This window comes from Homarus americanus, unplaced genomic scaffold (assembly GCF_018991925.1).
Source record: "Homarus americanus isolate GMGI-L3 unplaced genomic scaffold, GMGI_Hamer_2.0 scaffold30108, whole genome shotgun sequence".
In the NCBI taxonomy this organism is placed as follows: Eukaryota; Metazoa; Arthropoda; class Malacostraca; order Decapoda; family Nephropidae; genus Homarus; species Homarus americanus.
In genome coordinates, this window is record NW_024748109.1 from 7602917 (window position 1) to 7624027 (window position 21111).

General features: G+C 35.7%; 1 protein-coding gene across 7 annotated transcripts in view; it reads left to right on the forward strand.

The window, feature by feature from the left end:
* The window catches only part of LOC121880195, a 28452-nt gene extending 13678 nt beyond the window's left edge, over nucleotides 1-14774 (forward strand). For 2 of the 7 annotated variants that reach the window (XM_042387339.1, XM_042387344.1), the window contains 4 exons: nucleotides 6589-6764; nucleotides 7056-7151; nucleotides 10565-10703; nucleotides 13044-14774. In XM_042387339.1, the coding sequence (XP_042243273.1) occupies nucleotides 6589-6764; nucleotides 7056-7151; nucleotides 10565-10703; nucleotides 13044-13051 (419 nt within the window). In that variant the 3' untranslated portion in view covers nucleotides 13052-14774. The remainder of the gene's footprint in view (nucleotides 1-6588; nucleotides 6765-7055; nucleotides 7152-10564; nucleotides 10704-13043) is intronic. The other 5 variants (XM_042387343.1, XM_042387346.1, XM_042387345.1 and 2 more) reach the window with 3 other exon arrangements.
* Nucleotides 14775-21111: the final 6337 nt, after the last annotated feature.

Genomic DNA, 21111 nt, shown 5'->3' on the forward strand with positions numbered 1-21111 from the left:
ATTTTTATTTCATCTTGTTTCATGATTATAAAACTTAAATTTCCGCCCGTACGATATTTTCTCCGCGTGTAACGAATCAGCCAATCAAGTGTCGTGATTCTGCTACTCTATTATTGTCTATCGAGAACAGGGAACCCATGTATCGATATATCATTCCAAAACATAAAACTTTCAATAAAATTTTCGAAAGTAGTTTATTATTATCATTATTGCTATTTTTTGTAACCACACATTTGATATTGCTATGGTGTGAAGAGAAGAATCTATTAAGCACTTATTTATCGAGTTCACAGACGAAAGTAACCAAAACAGTACTTCTGTTTACCTTAGGGACCGTAACTGTAAGCGAGTGGACCCACTTCGATAAAGGTATGTCACAGTGTAAAAAAAGAGTGCTAATATCTGAACGCACTTGTAAACAAAAGCATCACCCTTGAAGTGAACGAATGCAAGTCAGAGATAAATGCACAGGTAATGGGGGAAGTGGATGGGTCCAACAGTGTGTAAGTGTGAATGTATAGATGTAACAGAGGTCCCTGGAGGGATTATGAGTGTAAGGGCAGAAAGTCAAGTGAAATTGCATGGAATGAGTGTAAATGTACAAACATATGAAAGAAAAAAACTATATCCCTACAATAAATTTAAGACTAGGCATTTAAACACATTTCTAAATAAACTGAAAGACCATATAGTTGTTAAAGCGCAGTAATAACATTGTAACATCAACGTTCTTAGTAATGGACTAAAAATACAAACTCAAATACTTTAATTATTGAAGGAAAGTAATACAATATAACACCAACATATAAATCGCTTACTAACCTAGAAAACGCATTTAAAAGATCTTAGTCGTTGAAACACAGTAATGCTTCGTAAGATAACAATAACCTCAGGCCATTGTTTCTGCTACCTTACATGTCCTGACACGGAACTACACACAAACAACTGAATTAGTCTCTGGTTATTGTACAGCTGTGGTCCAGGGGGGCTTAAGGCTCTCCTCTAACACCTGCAGAACACTGATTCGTCACCCTTTGTAGCCCTTACCTGAGACTACCTGAAGAGCTACAGGTACAGCCAGATGTCTCAGTAACCTACAAGTACAGTATTGATGAGTCAGGAATTTCTGTAATGAGAGGGATGGTGGAGGGGGTGAGAAGGGTGGTGGAGGGGTGGAGAGGGTGAGAGGGATGGTGGAGGGGGTGAGAAGGGTGGTGGAGGGGGTGAGGTGAGAGGAGGGATGGTGGAGGGGTGAGAAGGGTGGTGGAGGGTGAGTGATGGTGGAGGGGTGAGAAGGGTGGTGGAGGGTGAGAGGGATGGTGGAGGGGGTGAGAAGGGTGGTGGAGGGTGTGGAGGGATGGTGGAGACAGGGAGGATACGAAGAGATGAGAGGGATGAAAAATGGGAAAAAAACAGGAAGTGAGAGGGAACAGAGAGAGAGAATGAGAGGTGAAATAGAGGTGTCTGCTTATGTTTGTGTGTCTGTATGTCTCTAAGTGTGTGGTATGTGTCTGTGTATGAAAATGTTTTTGCTTGTATGTGTATGTTTATGTACACGTGAGTACGCTTGTGTACGTGTGTAGTTATGGAAGGGCGCGTTCGTGTATATCTTTAGTGGGGATAGGGAGACCACACACACACACACACACACACACACACACACACACTCCTCACATAACTACTGCGTGACCTAAACTACCACCACTACCACTACTCTTACCACCACTGCAACAACCATTACCACCATATCTACCCATATCTACTACTACCACCGTCACTACTACTACCTCACTTACAACAACCATACTATTACTATCATCATCACAATAGCCACGACTTCCACAACTACAACTATTACCAAACATTACTACTACCACTACCTCCTACCTGCATCTATAACATTACAACACGACCACATACTACCACCATTATCACGCACGCTACCACAACATCAAGGTCAATCCAACATAGTACTGATAAGCGCCACAAGTAAACACATTTTATCAACAATGCTTAAAATAAATCACACTTATTCATTTATCTCTTCATTAATTTATGTTATATAATAATTAATCTATCGAACTAAGACATATTTATTATATATTTTTTCTTGTGATATTTGGCATCATTCACATGCCAATGAGCACAATCTGTGAGGTCGAAAAAATTACAAAATTTTTCTTCCATATATTCCCATTTCTTATCACACATATTATTTATATTTAATTTTATTGATATATAAAATAATTTGTATATATTAAAGATTTGGTAGCTACTGTATACTGTACGGCGGAAATTATGTATAAAACTGTATATAAGTCTACGGTAATTACCAGCCACATTTCATTATCAAGTCTTAGTACAGTAATAAAAAGTACATTATTATTATTATTATTATTATTATTATTATTATTATTATTATTATTATTATTATTATTATTATTATTATTATTATTATTATTATTATTATTGTTATTGTTGTATTATTATTGCCACCTGAACTCCATTTTAAGTCGGGCCATTACAATTTATATGACCGAAATAGTGATCTTTAAAACACTTGCCAAAACACATTGACCCAATATCTAGTTTTAACATACATGAAATAGTGAAAACAAAAATATAATCTAACTAAAAAATATCCAAAGACCGGCGGTAAAGGCAATAGTAAAGACACCATTGATTTAATAAAAGGTCAAGCAACAGTGTATTGGTATTCAAGGTCACTTGCCACATCAACATATTAATATTTTACAGCACAAGGCAACTCACAGAAGCGTTTTTAATTTTAGAATGTTTGTTATTTGCTGTGAGGTTAATTTCTAGCATAATGGATATTAAATAAAAAAGTAGGAGGGTTTCTTGATGTTGAGGATGACTGAGTAATTATTTTTCTTTGCTAAATGTGTAAGATGTTAACTTAGAAATAGTGTACTTCAATATACGATCCATTTTTTTCTGCCACTAAAATGTTTTAGTAGTGTTAGAGAGCTATATTTTATTGTTAGTTTAATTATTCTCCGTTGTTTTACTAATTTACGGAGTATTTTACCCACAAACACAGAAGATGAATGCTAATGTTTGTGAAGATTAAATCACTTGTTGTTGTGTGTGTGTGTAAACAAAAGATTATTGGTAACTGGGTACATGTAATAGATGCATATTTCAATATTTATCGATATATATACATCATGAGCAACCCAAAGAAATGTATTGCGATGATAGTTTAGTTTCCAGTGACGTAGACATCAAACGGAATGAGAAAATATGTTGGTATGTAGAGCGCGTGAGCTATATATATCCACGTGCATTTTTGTTGCACACGTCAAGATTTGCTTGGGTTTTCTTATTACCATTTAAATACTGATGCAGCATATTGAAAGACTAAACATATTTATTTCCAGGTATTAAATATATTCCCCGAGTGATTTAGATATTAAGAAAATATATCGATATTGTAAGTGACAGTATTTTAAGTTGACAGGTTAGTTTAAAGGGTGATGTAGATATCAAATGAAATAAGAAATCACGTTAGAATTTGTGATAGCTAAAGTTTGGCAATGGTTTGAGCGAACTATAAAGATGATGCAATTTCAATGTTCTGCGCATTCCTGGAAGTGTTCCCATATTTCTGCAACTCGTTAGGCATAAAAAAAATCCCAATGGAGTAATTAATCCCCAACAAACAGAATAAAAAGGATTAACTGTAGACACGACCGTTTATTTCACCTGATGACGAACCACCCTAACCTAACCTGATCTAACCTACCTCCCTGATGTAATGTGAGGATAGATTATCTAACGGTAAAATAATCTGTCATTTCTAATATTCAGGTTATCTAATAAAAATAATCCCATGATAAAAACAACAGATTAACCTAAAGAAATCGTAACATGATCTGGTCGATTTTGTCACCTTGGTATTTATATATTTAGTTCGATGTAACTTTATTCATTTAGGGTTAGGTAGGTTAAGTTAGGATTAATTAAGAAAGGATTAGGTCAGTTGAGTTAGGATTAGGGTAGGTTGAAATTACGTAAAGTTTGGGTGGTTAGGTTAGATTAGGCTATACCTGTAGTTTCACGTAGGATTAACTAGGTTAATTTAGCAATGGCTAAATTAAGGTTAGTTAGGCCATTTAAGCCATTAGTATTTTTAGCTTCCATGATGCATGAAAACTGCAAATTACTCTCAGTGTTTACGTTATAATTTTTTATATACCCTTTATGGCTTCTCGGTAATTTCTGAATGAATAATGAAACGGCCAGGAATGCCAACAGGTGAGTCTAAGATATCATTGCTTCCAAGAATAATAGTTATTTACGGTAACATAAGGCATTGATTGCAGTATTTTTTCCTGTAATAATTGAGATCATAAATTTGCTTGCGTGCATTCCTGCCTGCATGATGTCACGGACCACTCTCTGAGATAGAACGAAGCGATTAATGATTAGTTTTGAATCTTATTATAGAAACTTTGATGACAACTGAGTGAAGAGTATGGCTGCAATCTTGCTAATTAAATAAATATAAGTGAATTTGTTTCAACAACTGTGGTATGTAAACACGTACACGAAGTAGAGATAACAATCAAATATATTGTCCTATCCGAGTTGGTTAAGTGTGAAGAATCAGCTTTTGGCGGTTTCCTCAAATAAAAAAATAAATAATGAACTCCACATACCTTGTTAAAAGAAAATCCGATGAATATCCTTATTTGATCGACGAATAATCGTTCTTAAGTTGGGTGCAGAGAAACGGCTTTGGTGAGGGAGGAAAATTTAGCTGTGTATAGTGTACTGTACACAGACTGTATACATATTAGTTCTCCCGCCATCCATCACGTCTCTAAAAACACTCATTAATAGTTAGGCTACATTCCCAGGAAGGTAGAGTAAAGCAGCTCAACCCCCTTTAATTGGCGTGTAATTTGCAGTACCGCCATTCGCTACTCTATCTAGTGCTGACCGACATAACTAAGGAAGTATTCATAGAAAACTGTCAATGACCAATGCCATGGTAACTTAAACTAGTAACTACACTTAACTCCTTTATCTTCATGACATAATTATAATCTTACCGGTCTTTATCCTTAGGAAAGCGATTGAATTTTAAATGTTTGTGTCTTTTCTTGTCCTTCCTACAAACAACCACGTGTTGCCATTTCCTACAACTTTGGTTTTGTCACACTGAACGAGTCTTAAAGTCCCAGCCAGATGACGTCATATAACAAAACAGTCTTTGTTACAGACAACCCAACTAGAAAATGGCCCAGTTAGTGATTTGACTGCATGGGAAGTAGAGTTTCCTTATTCTACCCTCCTTGCCTCGTTCTTAATAGTTCAGAGGTTCAACTTGAGCCTCTCTATCATAGTTTCAATATGTTAGTTAGGCCGCTGTCGACCAGGTGGCTGTACTGTCCCTTACCACGCTATAAAGACCGGGGACCCTTACAATGTGATCACAGTACACGTGTTAGTTATTATGTGGTATTGTTTATTGGGGACTATACTAGTTCACGAAACACCTAAATAAAAGGAATACATTGTACTGAATAATAAAGGGGTAATGTTTGTTTTTCTCATATGACGTATTTTGTAAATACTTTTGATATATAAATACCGAGGAAGATTGATTTAATTTTACAATCACAAAACTTTTAAATGAATTTTTTTTTTTTTTTTTATCGAATCAAATATACAATATTGGGCATTTTATTTGATTTTCAGTGATAACCTAATCGGGAAACACGTCCATTACTATTCATTATCACCTCTATTAATAAAATATCTTGTTCTTGGTTATGACAAAGACAAGAATAAAGGAAAAGTTAATATATTTATTGCTTTCTAATTTATGGCCGTCTGTTTTATGGCCATAAGTCAATAATGAATCAGATAATAAAGGTTACAAGTGTTGGTGTTTCTTCCAATAAAGTCTTTCTTTCTTCAGGAACTAACGTGTTTTATGCTAACCTAACTTAAACCAGTCTATACTAACCTACTTAAACCAGCCTAATCTAATCTAATCTAACTGAGGTCAGCCTAATCTAACCTAACTTAAACCAGCCTAACCTAACCTGACTTAAACCAGCCTAACCTAACCTGACTTAAACCAGCCTAATCTAACCTGCTTAAACAAGTCTAATCTAACTTAAACCAGTCCATACTAACCTATGTAAATCAGCCTAATCTAATCTAACTTAACTGAACTCAGCTTAATCTAACATAACTTAAACCACCTAATCTGACCGAACCTAATTTAAACCAGCCTAACCTAACTTAATCCAGCCTAAACTAACCAGACTAAATCTAATCAATCCTTCCAGTCCTTCAGAAACTATCTTAACATAATTTAATTTAAACCAACCTAACCTAATTTAAACTAGTCCAACCTAACTTATTATTAGTTTATCAAACTTTAGCTAACCTGAATTTATTTAACCTAACTCACTTTTCACCAACCTAGCCAAACTTAACCAAATCCTAACCTAATCTCACCAACCTTTAACTTATTTAAACTAACCAAACCAAATTTAACCAAACCCATTAACATATCTTAACCCACATATCTCCATTTACACACAGCTGGTGGACGTGCCGTGGCCTTTGAGGTAGGGCCAGCTGACTCCTCAGAGTCCATTATTCGCCGTCACCCACCGCGGAAATTCCAGAAGTTGGAGGAACTGCAGCAAGAATCCAGCAGCCTCACGCAGGAGAAGCTCGAAGAGAAGCAGGCAACTGCAGAGCGTCGCCGTCAGGAGGTGTGTGTGTGAGACAGTGTATGTGTGTGTATGTGTAAACATTCATGCACATTTATACTGTATAATATTTTCCAACTTTAAAAATCAATCATTATATCTTGGTAAAAAATATATTTACTCCATCTATAAATCCTCACAATAAAGAAGTGTTAAGACAGTTATTACCAGATATAAGAACAGTCAACTATGCAACTCTTATATGGGAACAAGAAAATGAGAAATATTAAATGGAAGTTGCTTGTAACTGTTTATATTCATATGGTTAATGATCAATACTTATTTGTTTCCCAGATTTTGACACAGCGTGTACAGAGCGCTAAGCACCGTAGTGCACGCAGTTCTGGACGCCTGACCAGTCAAACCGGGCATGCTGATGAAGTGGACCAGGTAAAATGACTGTGGTCGATGTCCTTTATCCTATATACTGTGTGTGAATATTCCCTTTTGTCCTGCTTTGACATCTACAGGTACTGTACATCGCTGTGTAATTCACAGTGTACATCCAACTATAAGGAATAAGGTTTGCATTCACATTGCAGTTATGTGTTTTGTTCAGAATCTTTACTAAAATATTTAGTATGAATTATGTATCTTAAAATTCTTTTAATTTTTATTTGTTGATGACTATTGTTTTACCAAATTTGTTACGTACTTCACGACCATTGTATCTTAGTTGTTGAAGAAGAGCAGTAATAACATTATATCATCAACAAAGACCATAGTGGCTGAAGCACTGTTATACATTGTAACATTAAGGGAGAATGCAAAACAGTATAACTTTAGCAGTGTTAACCCACCAGGTACTGCCAGACGTGTGTATCACAGAGTTTGCCACCCTTGAGTGAAATTAAAAAATAAAGTGGTTCCTTTCAGCAAAAATCCTAGTGCAGTGATGATTTATGTCAATTCACCAAATTGTTGAAGGCGTGAAAGCCATGGCCTTCTTGTCAATTCTTAGAGATTTTTTCTTACTTCCCATCGGGTTTATATAATATATGTTGCAGAAAACATTTTAGTAAAAATTCCCCCAAAAGCAAATCATTATTATAGGTACCATCCTTAAAACACCAGTACCCTTCATCAGCTGCATGGTGACTCAATGACAGTACTGACGAAAAAATGGGTCCGGCCGTATACATGAATCGGCTCAACTTGACTGATCATAACTCGAATCAACTCCACACCTCCGGTGTGAACAGTTTCTTTAAAATTACATACCTGTACAAATTTAGTTGTACTGGAATGGTGTGTCACGTAGTCATGATTCGACTCTACTCGTTTGGTGTGAACGCAGCCTAACAGTAAGAGACAGTAACATGGGAATAACACTTGACATAGAATTGAGGCCAAAACTCAACATTAAACACAACACCACATAGGAGTAAGGCCCTGTATAATTACGGTGATACTACACTAGAAATAATGATCCACAATAAAATACAGTAGTTATTTTCTTTGTAAATCTCAGTTGGTAGACAGGTCCACAACAAACAAGTTCTTCACAAGATGTTTAGAGATGGTATTTTGTCCACTAAATTTCTTTTATGTCGAGATTTTTTCTGTATGTCCCTTATTTTATCCCTAGGTAATATTACATCCACAAATAATGGCCCATCTGAATTACTGTACGTATATGGAACACTTCACAGTAACAAATGAATGTCAAATTTGTAAATCAAACTTAAGTAATCACAAAACAGGTGCAGACTGGATCAGGTGCAACACTGGAGTAGGTTCAGATACATTTAGGAGCCAGTACATGCCCAGTACTTGCCAACACTGCATAACAGAGATGTGACCGACCACCCAAGCAGTAACGAGCCAATCATTAGCGAAGAGGATAAAAGTAAAAGTAAAAAGTCAATGCCTACTAATGCCCATTTCAGTGTCGTAAGTACATGAGTAAGGCGTCATTCTTGTATTTACAACCGAAGAGGATAGCAGTACCGAACCATCTAGACTACAGTACAGTAATCCCGTGTTTTTCGCAGGAATTACGTTCCTGAAACCCCTGCGAAAAGCCAAAACCGCGAATACTGTTTTAGAAATCACTGTATTTGTGGCCACCAAACAGCTCAGGTAGGTCATGCACTTAACCAAGCCATGCTCTCCACTCACGGCCCAGTGGTCACACTGATCACTGATGCACTGTACCGGCATTTACTAACATCATTATTTGAAACTAATCTATTGTAGTGTAATAATGGAAAAACGTAGACACAGTTATATACAAAAAAAAATTATTTACAAATAAATTTTTTTTTATTTCGCTGAGGTCGGCAACACTCGCATTGCCAGCCTCTCCCTGCTGTCCCGGCGTCTGCCCGCCCTCACGCCAGCCAGCCAGTCCTCTTCCACCCACATTCCTCCACTTGAAGACTTGTATTCTGACAAAAGACAAATGAATTGTCAGTCTTCACCACATCTCGAGCCATAGCTCATACCACCTCTGAGCTTGTCCAATAAAACTGTTTTTTCCGTTAAGGTCATCACTATTCTTGATCTCTTGGTCACTTTAGAGTCTTTGCTAGTAATATTTGCCTTTGATGAGGCTGGCTTATGTTCCAGAGCCATGTGGAAAGCATGTGGGAGGACAAACAATAGGTAATCACAGTAGCATTCACAGTACAATAGGCATGTGTGGACTGAGGCTTCTCGGAGCAGTGGGTGTCTTGGGCGGGAAATGGTGGCGTCTGTTTGCTGCACCTCAGAGGGGAATATCGAAAATAATGCAAATGGTCAAAACCGAGATTAAAAAAAAAACGTGAAAAACATGGGATTACTGTAAAATGTTTCAATAGATGTTTCCTTCTTGTACTGAGTTTGATTTACAAAAAAGTTACTTTCTTTGTGCACACATTCTTGAACTTCAGGATGTAGAATTAAGTAAAAATCTTCAGCTGATAGTAATTATAAGTGTTATTAGCTATAATAATAGTTTAAGATCTTTTGTTTTTATTAAATTCTTCCTCCGAAACCCTTGTTAAAAGTGACACATCAATGACTCGTTTGATGAACTTTATTCCTCTAGACATTTTACTGAACTGCCAGGTAGGTATCAGACACATCTCCAGCCCCTTAACTATTGTTGTAGTTATGCCTCCGTTGTCCCATAACCTTTGTAATTTGCAAAATATATAAATTTCCATCTCCACTTCTGTTACAAATGGTCCATTACCCCTTAGTCTAAGTACCTTGTATGTGCAGTACACATTTAAGCTGCAATATAAGCTGTAATCATAATCACACTTTAAGAGTATATTTGTATTCACTTCATATGCTTTCATATTTGTATTCTACAATATCATCAATTTTTTTCAACACTTGCATCACACTAATGGCTTTAAGCTTTTAATTTAATCTTTGTGCATTTAATTTATTCTTGGCATATCTCTTTTGCTTGTATACATCCCTATAGTTCAGTTAATATCAACTAGTTTTTGGTTAGTTTAGTCCATGGTATCACACAACGTCACCTTCTTTTGTCTGTTGTCATTTCTCTCGTTTTGATACTTTTTGCTTCTTGGTTCCTCTGTTGCCTTGTTCTTACCACTGCCTTCATCATCCACTCATTTCCTCCTCTTATCCCTTATCCTCTTCACTGTCCTGATATTTCCAGTGACCTTTCCATTGCCTGGATCCTTACACTGTCTTGACTTCATTTACCCTCACCCTTCTACTGTCTGCACCCTTCCATTGCCCTCACCCTTCCACTGCCCTCACCCTTCCATTGCCCTCACCCTTCCACTACTATGACCCTCGCCCTCCCGTCCCCGGCTGACGGTGTTGTTGTGCCACAGTTCATGAGGACGGAGGACCTGGATTGGATGAGCCTGGTCAGTACGACACTCTTGCAACAACCAGTGAAACACTCCAAAGTGGCACCCAATCCATCATCCTCCATACACGGGGCCGGCTACACTTATCATGTGTCCTCCAGTGCGTAGCTGCTGCTTATCTACCTGGCCTGTCTCAAAATTTAACATACTCCCTCCTGTGGCACCTAAACCACCCTCCTTCCATCAGATTGGCTTTACTTATTAAGTGTCGTGCAGTGTATAGTACAGTAATTGCTTGCTTAATTTTCAATACTTTCATTTATGTTATCTGTAACAGCACCGGGAAAAATCATATCAGGGCATACTTTGACATGGAGTTGCTTTAAATATAAGGAGAATCACTTAATTATCGTGGGTTGGGTATAAAATTGAAGCAAAGTCTGGCACTTATTTAGTATGTTATCAGTTTTATACAGTACTGTACTCAGATCCACAGAACACTGAACAGCAGGCAGCGGCACTAATTTTGTTGCTTTGTTGTCATAGGTAAATTCCGAGGGAATGCTTTACCCTTCTTTTATCAAAAGTAGCAATCAATGTTCATGAGATCTTTCTGTTTATACATACTGTTTAACTCCTACTTTTATGTCAACCCATGAATCTTTGACCTATTTTTAGTTTCTCTGCTCCTATCGTGCACCTGTGACCTCTATCCAATATTATTTGTTTCTAACAGCTTAATCTTAAGTTATAGTATAACACCAAGTGTCACCTCTAAACGGTATGTCCTGCATCCTATTAAAATAAATTACCTGTGTATTTCCTACACATTGGTCTATACTCTGTATTCTCTCCTTCTGCTCAATGATTTTTGAAGTTTTAATTACTTTTAGAAAAATCAATTAGCAATACACTCTCAATCTTCATATTCTCCATCTCTCAAGGTACCTTACATATTATCTTAGCAGAATATTTATAACCATGTCTCATATTCCTTCGTCTCACACCCAACAGCAACGCTCACAATATTTGCTAAAGATTACCAACTGTTGGTCGAGCTGTTACGTAACCACAGCTATTATTATCAACTTGTTCTCTGAAAAAATAGCAGAGAGATTGTGTGAACTAGTAATGTACTAAAGGAGGGATGGGTAGGGCTGGCAGAGTGAGTGGCTGTCTTCTTTTGAGAGAATTGTAATTACAAGAACTCCCAACAATTATTTTTCATATTGCAACTTGTCATAAAATACAAGTGAATAATGGCATTACAGCGAGCACAGTTGACCTTTATTTTATTGCATTACACTAAAATTTGATGAAATGGGTATGGAACCACACCCTTGTTGTCAATCCAACCCCTTTTACCAAATCTTACTTAATCTGTCATGTGTAAATACTGTATTATGTTTATAGAGATTGCGTGATGCAGTGTGTAACATGCATGAAGGTGGCTTAAATTTACGCTTTTCCCTTATTTTCAAATACAGGATTCTTCTCAGGTCATTTGGAAGATGTCAACCTTTCATAAATCAATAATGTATTTCCAGTACTCAAGATGATGTCATAATATTTCCATGTCACTCTGCCCTCTGCATCCTTTCATCTTCCCCAGATTTTACAGAGAATTGATATTAAAAATCCTATATTATAAAATGCATGGGAAACATTTTCAAACCTTTTAACAAACATCTTATCACTTATTACAGATGATGGGACAGCCACTACAGTACAGTATATAGTGTTTCATTTATGGAAAAGACACTACCTGAGCCACCTTGTATACTGTATATTATACATATTTAGAGAATGTCTAAGATAAATAGGTTAGATTGATTAGACAGATTGACAGATGAATTTTAAAAATGAGATAATAGATTAGATAAATTATGAAAATAGATAGATTGATTGATAGATATACAGAGTATAGATACTGTACAGGTGTACAGTAAAATTTCACAAAATTGTACATCATATGAAGTCATAAATACATTAAAGTACAAAAATCAGTAAGGACAGGATTAAGTACAGTACTCTCGTTGGCTGCTGCAGATGATTTATAGTTTATGAAGTAGAACTTCCGGTATATCACTCTGATTTTTTTGAATTTTAAGTAAAACTATCAATTAATATTTGTGGTGTCAGTAAGGGCAAACATTAACACACTTTAGTTTTTAGCAGTAACAGATTTAAATAATTACAGGTACTTTAAATCAGTTCATTTACATTACCAAAGTCCAGCACAATATGGCTCGAAGTCTTTAATCCTACATACTATATCTCCCTGCACGTCATGAACATTAGTCTTACAGATTTTGTATATTCATTTCATTGATACTTTTGATGTGGCTTAAACTGCCACAATGACTTCTTTTTTTTTTGACGTTTCATGATCATGTTTTAAAATCTCCTCCCTCTCTTATTCCATCATCTTCAGTTGTATATTAATATGTCTAAACTTGTATAACTACATACAATTGATACAGCTTTCTTCTTTTAAAAGCAGGGTGATGGCATCATTGAGAGCGCTGCCACAGTCACCTCGGAAAATGAACTGTGAAGAGCAACATAAGCCAGCCAGCCTCACTAGAGTGGTGATGGGTACCACTAAGTCCTCAAGCAGGACTCACTGTTCTGTTTGGCATCCAACTCTACACACATGGACTTTGTATAACAATATCCCTTTAACCAGTACTGAGAGAAAATAATACCACCAATTTAATCATTACTACTAAGAAAATAATTTAGGTGATGATTTAGTGAGTCTGTAAAGAATATCATAATTCCTATAAATCAGAATCAGCTATGAAGATCAAGGTGAAAATATTTTTAAACAAAACAGTAAGGAAAAAGACTACAAATCAACAATGGACAAAACAGAGAATGAAAAACCTTCAACTGCAAGAAATATGTCCCCGTTAGATTTTTTATTGAACGTTAAGCATAAGATCCAGAATTTCAGACAATCAACTTTACCCTCATCATCTAACTCATGGATGCTAACATTTCATTCCAACTGAAAAACCCAAATTAATTATCTCTTAAGAATATGTCATTTCACTGGAACTAATGTTATTGTTTTTTTTTCTCATACCTTCACACTTTCCTATATAATGATGCAGGTTTACATTCCTTCTGTGAACCATAAACTTTGTGATGACCGTAAGAGGGACAAGAAATAATTTTATAGTCTGTAGTGAATCCATACTATACTACATTTCTCTTCTTGCAATATATGATAACCAATGACCATTTTAATAATTACAGCACTGGTGTCAAGTCATATGCTCTTTTATTCAAATTGTATAAGTTACAATTTTACTTATTAATCAAGGGTTTGAAATTCATATAAAATAATTATGGAAAGTCATTGAAAAGAGATAATATATGTACCAAAGGATGTTTCTTTTTTCCCCATAAACCAAGATTAATAACATGATGGAATGTATTGAAAAAGAATTGACATATACTTAGTAGATTAATAAATAATTTAACTTGAGGTTTACCCATAACAGCACAAGAGTATTATGCTCCTGAACCTTATGCAGTACTGTACTATCAAAGCCACCGCACAAATTAGTGTAATTCTTTAAATCCAGGTGCAAGTAGCTCAATGTACCTTATGTAGAATCTCAAAAGCTAACACATCATTAGTAGTGTCATCAACATCAATTAGATCCATTTATGTGTAGATAAAGTTAGGAAAGATTATATGTAACCCAAAGTATTCACTGCAAAGACTCGTGTTCTTCTGACCTTTCTCTGTATATAAAAACAAGCACCTCGTCTCTACTCTGTGACGTCCCTTCATTACTCACAAGTTTCTCTCTTCATCTCATTTAATCACTCCTAAACAACTTACATATACAAAATGTTATGTTGTAAAAAGTGTCTTGTCAGAAAGTTCCTCCTATACTTATGTCCAGCCTACCTATAGCATGTTCAGAGGTTTATGAGGGTCGAGTCTTGTGTGTTTACCATCAATTACACAGACGTTTGCAGTGTTAAGGAATAAAAATAATTATTCACTCACCTGTCTGTATAATCCATGATTTTGTAGCTGTTAATATCCAATGAACAATATCTGGCTTTCAAGGGCAATATGTAATTAGAAGAATGGGAGCCTGTTGTATGAGGCCAAAGTGTTGTCTCTCTGCCTGTCCCTGCCAAGGAACAGAGAACTGATATGTGGTCCCCTCTTATACCCCTCTGCTGAAATATAAAGGAATATTTTTATTGTGTTTCATTTACTGTATACCCTGTACTGTATACTAGGCAAATGACAGTCATTACAGTTAGGACACCATACTATAGATCTCCTTTCTCACACTGAAGGCAGATCTACGTAACAACTTACAACCTGCAAGGAACATGGGTGGTGATTATAAGAATGAATAATTCCTCATGTCATCTAAATTGTTCTCATTGTAACATAAGTATGGTCATTAATCCTTAGGCCCCGGGTGACATTCCAGAACGTCCGCCTAATTTCCTGCCATTTTTATTTTATTTTATTTTTTATTTTTTTATTTTTTTATTATTTTCGGAAAAAATATTTTTTTCTCGGTGTAACCCTGCAGGGGGCGGGGGGTTTACTGCCAGCAGCACCCTAACCCAGGGCTTAAGGGTTAAGAGGAATGTCATAACCCAGGGCATGGCATACCCTATTTAATGTTCTCATTAACCAAACCAATCCTGTCCAAATCAGTTAACTCTTTATGGATTCCCCTATGATCTTAAAAAATATGCTCATCTGTAGAAGAGGTAACTCAAGTGAGCCCCTTAAAACACCACAAAAATAGAATTTCTTGTTATCCTATTTCAGATCACACCAGGGGAATGACTGAGCTGTGTCATCGTCTGTACACTGATACACCAGTTTGGTTCAGGAGTCAGATAGTTGGCAAAGTGTAAACAATCCTTGCAACATTAAAAATAAAGACAATAAATTCTTTATTGTATTTGTACCTGCAACAAGTTAGGGGTTTCAACTTATAATCTTCCCAAGTCTCGTTATGAGGCAGTAGCACTTGGCGCAGTGCATAGAGCCATACTGTATATTGTATACAAGTGTGTCATCACAACTCCTTATGCTCTTACAGTATAAAGTAATTGTTACTTATAATCATTGTATTTAAGGGTCTTGGTTGCAAAGGCATAGTAAACAAATTCACAAATTAATTCCCAGTCACCAATATCAGGGGCATATCTTCAGTCTCCTTTTCAAACAAACAATAAAAATTTTCTAAGACAATGCCTCTAAGGTCCAATTTCTATAAGGAATTTTTTTTGGGTGTTGATTACTAAATAGGGAAAGCAACAAGACCAGCATTATGGCTATGTGAGACTTTGAGGCTTGGTTGGTGCAGTGTGTGGTAAACTCACCCACCCACACCTCCCCTCACTGTGCCTTGTGGCTTGAGTTACAGTAACAATAAAGGCCCCTCAGGACACAACTCACATAGCCACAATATCATACACGTACAGGTTTTGCCCTAACTCACAGCCTTAAAGAAATGTCATAAAATATTCAAAATACACATTAGAGTTTTTGAGAGGGATAATAATCAGTACAACTTTCTATATCAAAGAAATAAATATATTTCCCAACATCCATATCATGTCTAAATAATTCAATACTTATAAAAAAAATCATATTTTACATATCCATTAGTCCCTTAGTTATTTCATGTCACCTGTTAAAGAGTAAATGATATACTGGTATGGGTAATTTTTACTAGAGTCCCTCAAACATTACTGGATTATATACTGCATATGTAAAATGGTGGACAATTCTCTACCCCTTCAATTGTTATCTCAAATGTATAAATCTTGATAAAAAATATTATACAATCCAGTGCTAATTTAAGGAACTGATTAATATGCATTATACTGTACTCACACAACTGAAGTCTTAAAATTACTGGACAGAATAAAATAATATATAGTATAATATGATAAAAACAAACAGTACTATAGCACAGCTGGTACACAGTATTTCTCCTTACCTTAAGAAGTTCTCAATGATGACTCTTAAAGTATAAAGTAATACTGACAGTGACCATCTATATAAACCTAGCCTAACCTAAATTATACTAACCTAAACCAAGCCACCCAATAAGCCATCACCCACTGCCCAACGAGGTGGTTCAAGCCGTGACATTTTATTTGTACGACACAACTCCAAATACTTTTCCATACTCCCTCACTAAGTCCTCAAGGTCAATGATGTTATTACTGTATACTGTATTTAGTTTCATAGTTTATAATATTAATCATAACAGGCCTTACAAAACTACAATCAATGAATATAAGGGTAAGTGTGGGATGTTAGTACAATGACAAACAGCAAAGAAGATAAGCAGTCATGCATAAAATGCACATTTACACTGACTGCAGAAACATGAGACTGACCCCTCAGTGTGCAATCCTTACAAGAACCTATAAACTCAGTCACTAAATTAGTACAGGTAGTTCTGCTATAACGCGATAATTGTGTTCTTGTAAAATATCGTGTTATAGAAAATCGCGTAATAGAAATAACAGGGCTTATGGAGAAAATAGGGTTAGGTGCAGATTGCTCGAAATCGAAAAAATTTAGTAGTTAGCCTAACACAAAGGATAGCACAGTCTAAATAAATGTTACATTCATATCTAATAATGAAATCATACAGTAAATTTAACACTTTACCTTGAAAAAATATGAATGTAACTTGATGGGGGAGAAGGGTGATTTTGAGGTTGATAACATCGAGCTTCTCTTCAAGTGTTATATCCTTTCTTTTACGATAATCACCGGGAATTCTATCATCAGAACGCTTTTTGGAGATATTCTTCTTTACCATATTCACAGTTAATACCACAAAATTGGAGAAATAGTAAGCAAAAATCGCGTTATAGCAAACAAGCGTTCGCGTTATACAAATATTGTTCCGAATTCATAAATCGCGTTAGAGCAAATTCGCGTTATCAAAACACGCGTTATAGCAGAACTCACTGCTTCATAAAATCTTATAATTTTCCTTAGTTTCTGCATCACAAGGCTTCATATAGTTTTTATGGTCTCAATTGCAAAATACTGTACACTATTGTTAAGTACAAAACTCCATAAAACAGTAAAATAATAATTCATAACACATACAAAAATAATAAGAAATATATCAATGGAAAAGAGGAGAAGGATCCTTTCATTAATAATAACAGTTATGTTGTGTATGACAAAATATTGTTAACGGCACTACAGTACCCTGTATTGTAGTGTAAAAATCCATCTCTGATGAACTTCTGTAAGTCAGACTGACTCAACCAATACCCAGGACTAGTTATCTTTAAGACAGTGGTTCCTTTCCTAACTTCATTTCATGATAAAACCCTTTCACTGCACCACTTCCTAATAATAACTGCCCACTTTAAACAAAACAACCTCAGTCGCACCACTAGAGATATACTGTACTGTACAGTACACTTCATTGATTCGTACCCTAAACTCCACCAACAATAACAATAAATTTCAGCGTTTATATTATTTTCAACTGCAAATTTATTTAGAATTGAAAAATTAAATATGTATGAAAAATTCCTTAAAAATGACATCATCAAAGGAAGAAAGCAGAGACTGATCATGAAGTCCTTCACCAGGTAGCACTTGTAATACAGGCTGCTTAATGGCAGCCCAAGTTCTCTTAACCCAGAATGTCTATAGGTAACCCAACCACCCTTCCTTTCTTCTCATCAAACCAAATTTCCCAAAGGATGACATAAAGTACAACAGAAGGTCTATCAAAACTATACATCCAGCCTGCACACTAAACTACTTCACTCACCTTTGTTTTACTGACATGTTAGATGTGGCAACCATCGTCTTTTCCCAGCACATGCTTGTTGTTTAGTGCAAGCAAGAAATGACACTTCACTCGGATGACAATCAAACGAGCAAAATTACCTGCATATACAGTGCACTTAAAAGTCTGCAACACCCTGCAACACATAGAAGTTTGAATTGGTGAAGAATTATACATGCTTAAACACTGTGAAGGACTACTGGAGTCAATTTTATGACTCCTAAAGTAAAACTTGAGGCATTGCTAAAGACTTTACATAAATAAGTCAACACCCAAAACATTTGTTGAAAACCCATTTACTTGTTTACTAACACATGCTGAAGCAGACGCTACTTACTGATACAGAGGAACATGAATATGTTTAAAAAAAGATGGGGGTTTCCTTAACATGAATACATACAAGGGAAAGGTGCAAACATGGAAACATTCGTGAGCGAGTCCATTTCCCGTTAATTTTAAAGTAAAATGCCTTTAAGGAATTCTAGAAGGCAGAAGGGTGTGGGGGATCCATCCCCAGCAAATGTGCAGGAGGTGCTAACACAGTGATCTGAGTTGTATGACACCAAGAAACTGCCATTCTATAACTAGATGAAAATTAACAAAGTGTACTATATATACTTTTCAATGGCAGACTTTGCCATTGTAAAACTTAATGCAGCTTTTCAACTAATTAGAAAAACAGATGTATCAGCTTGAAAAGTAGTCAGTACTTGAGTCATCAACTGCCTCAAATAAGATGGTTACTGTTAATACTTCACACCTTTGACATCCTGTTCCCACGTGGATTCCAGTGGACGGCAACAAGTATACCGTACAACATCACTACACATCTTAGTCACTGACCATCTCTTATGGTTCCTGAAGATTACAACAATTTCAGACTCTTTCTGAACAAATACAAATCCATCAGGAATAAAAACTCTGAACTTTCCGCACAGACACACATGGAGTCCCTATGCAATAGCAGTAGTACAGCGCTCTATCCATCAGAAAACTATCCTATTAAACTATGTGTACAGTATATCTTAAATATAGCATCTATATGATGTAAAGTCTTAATGTAAACAATGACAAGTGATATTAGTTCTGGAAATTCAAGAACAATATTCACCTTTAAATTCATTTGCATTCTGGAGTATGTTTATTTATTCATAAGATAAATTCCCTCAATGCACCTCTTCTATCCCATAAGTGAGAAACTGAGCATGTTTGAGTGATAGATACAGGCAACGTTAAAAAATATATGAATTTCCTTCAAGAGTTATCAACTAAACAAGAAGTTACTATACTTGACCTGATAAGAACACTTCTTTCCAGCTAAGAACAAGATGTCCCATATCGATCTTTATTTATCACACAAGTAAAAAAATAAAACGCAGAGCAACTGACAATATATCTTTCCCATCCCTAGCCGGAGTATTCAAAGTACAGACCAGTACATTACTGTAGTCTGAAATTCACCAAAAAAGAAAAAAAATATTTCACCCAATATGAATTTGAACACGAAACTTGATTCAGTCACTTCATGCTTTCTATTTATCCTTTTCACATTCATCAGCTTTGGTACCAATAACAAAAATAGTCAAACGTCCAGGATTACCAAGTCTACGTCATTCTTTAAACATAAGGAAGTGTTCAACATAAGGCCAGACAAAACTAGGGTCACATTCCCACTACAATAAAAGTCGATGCAGGAGAAAAAATATTGAAAGGCCTACAACTCCGACATTTTTCTGGTGATACGTTCCTACGAAAACCTCTACAAAAATAGTGGTTGCCAACAACTTAGGTTCCCAGTAGAAGAGAAAATAATGTTGATCCCTGATCCTATGTTATCAATATGGAAGTACAGATTTATTTTACTTTATTCACAGCAATTCATTATAAGACATATACGTATACAGTACATTACTAAATTACTATTCGCTGTGCATATTCTTTAACACTATAAAAAGCTAATTACTAATGCCCTTAAAGTGCATGATCTTACTAGTTACTGGATCCTCAATAATGTTACGTAAATCACTGAGCAACTCAATACAATAACAATGTGTATCTAATAATGATCTAGCACACACCAGAAGAAATAACAGAGACAAAACTAGGAACTAACTCTGTAACAGGAGCTAAACACATACAGTTCAATGTGTAAATCAGTGATGCAGACAGACTACCAACAAAAATGAATCATAGTAACAGTATATTTTTTGGTACAAGTTATGATATTAGGGTTTTTGATTGTAAGTGACTCACCTCACCCAGGCATTTTCAGTCCCACATCAGTTAAATTTATGAATACCAACACAGACTGACCTACTAACTTAATGTTTGAATCAGCCTGGACTAACACAGCTTACAACCAACAAGATATACGGTACAATGTTTAGGATGGTATTAAAATCAAGCCAACCTCCTTAAGTGTAATAAATTAGTACAAAATTTTGATAAATGCAATTACAGTATTGTGGATCCTCGTGAAGATCGATGCCACTGTTCCAAATACTGTACACCAGTTTGAAGTGAGGTAAAGATTCTATATAAACACACACACAGACAGATATTGCCGACGGTAAGAAAGTCAAACCATAAATGTCACTTCTCAAACATATTTTTCCTTCTTTACTTCTCAATGTATCTATAAAACTTCTAAAACCATGACTTCTTTTGAATTATATGAAGTTACAACATGTTCCTTGGGGTTTTAGTCAGTCTATTTTCGCCTCTTTCTAA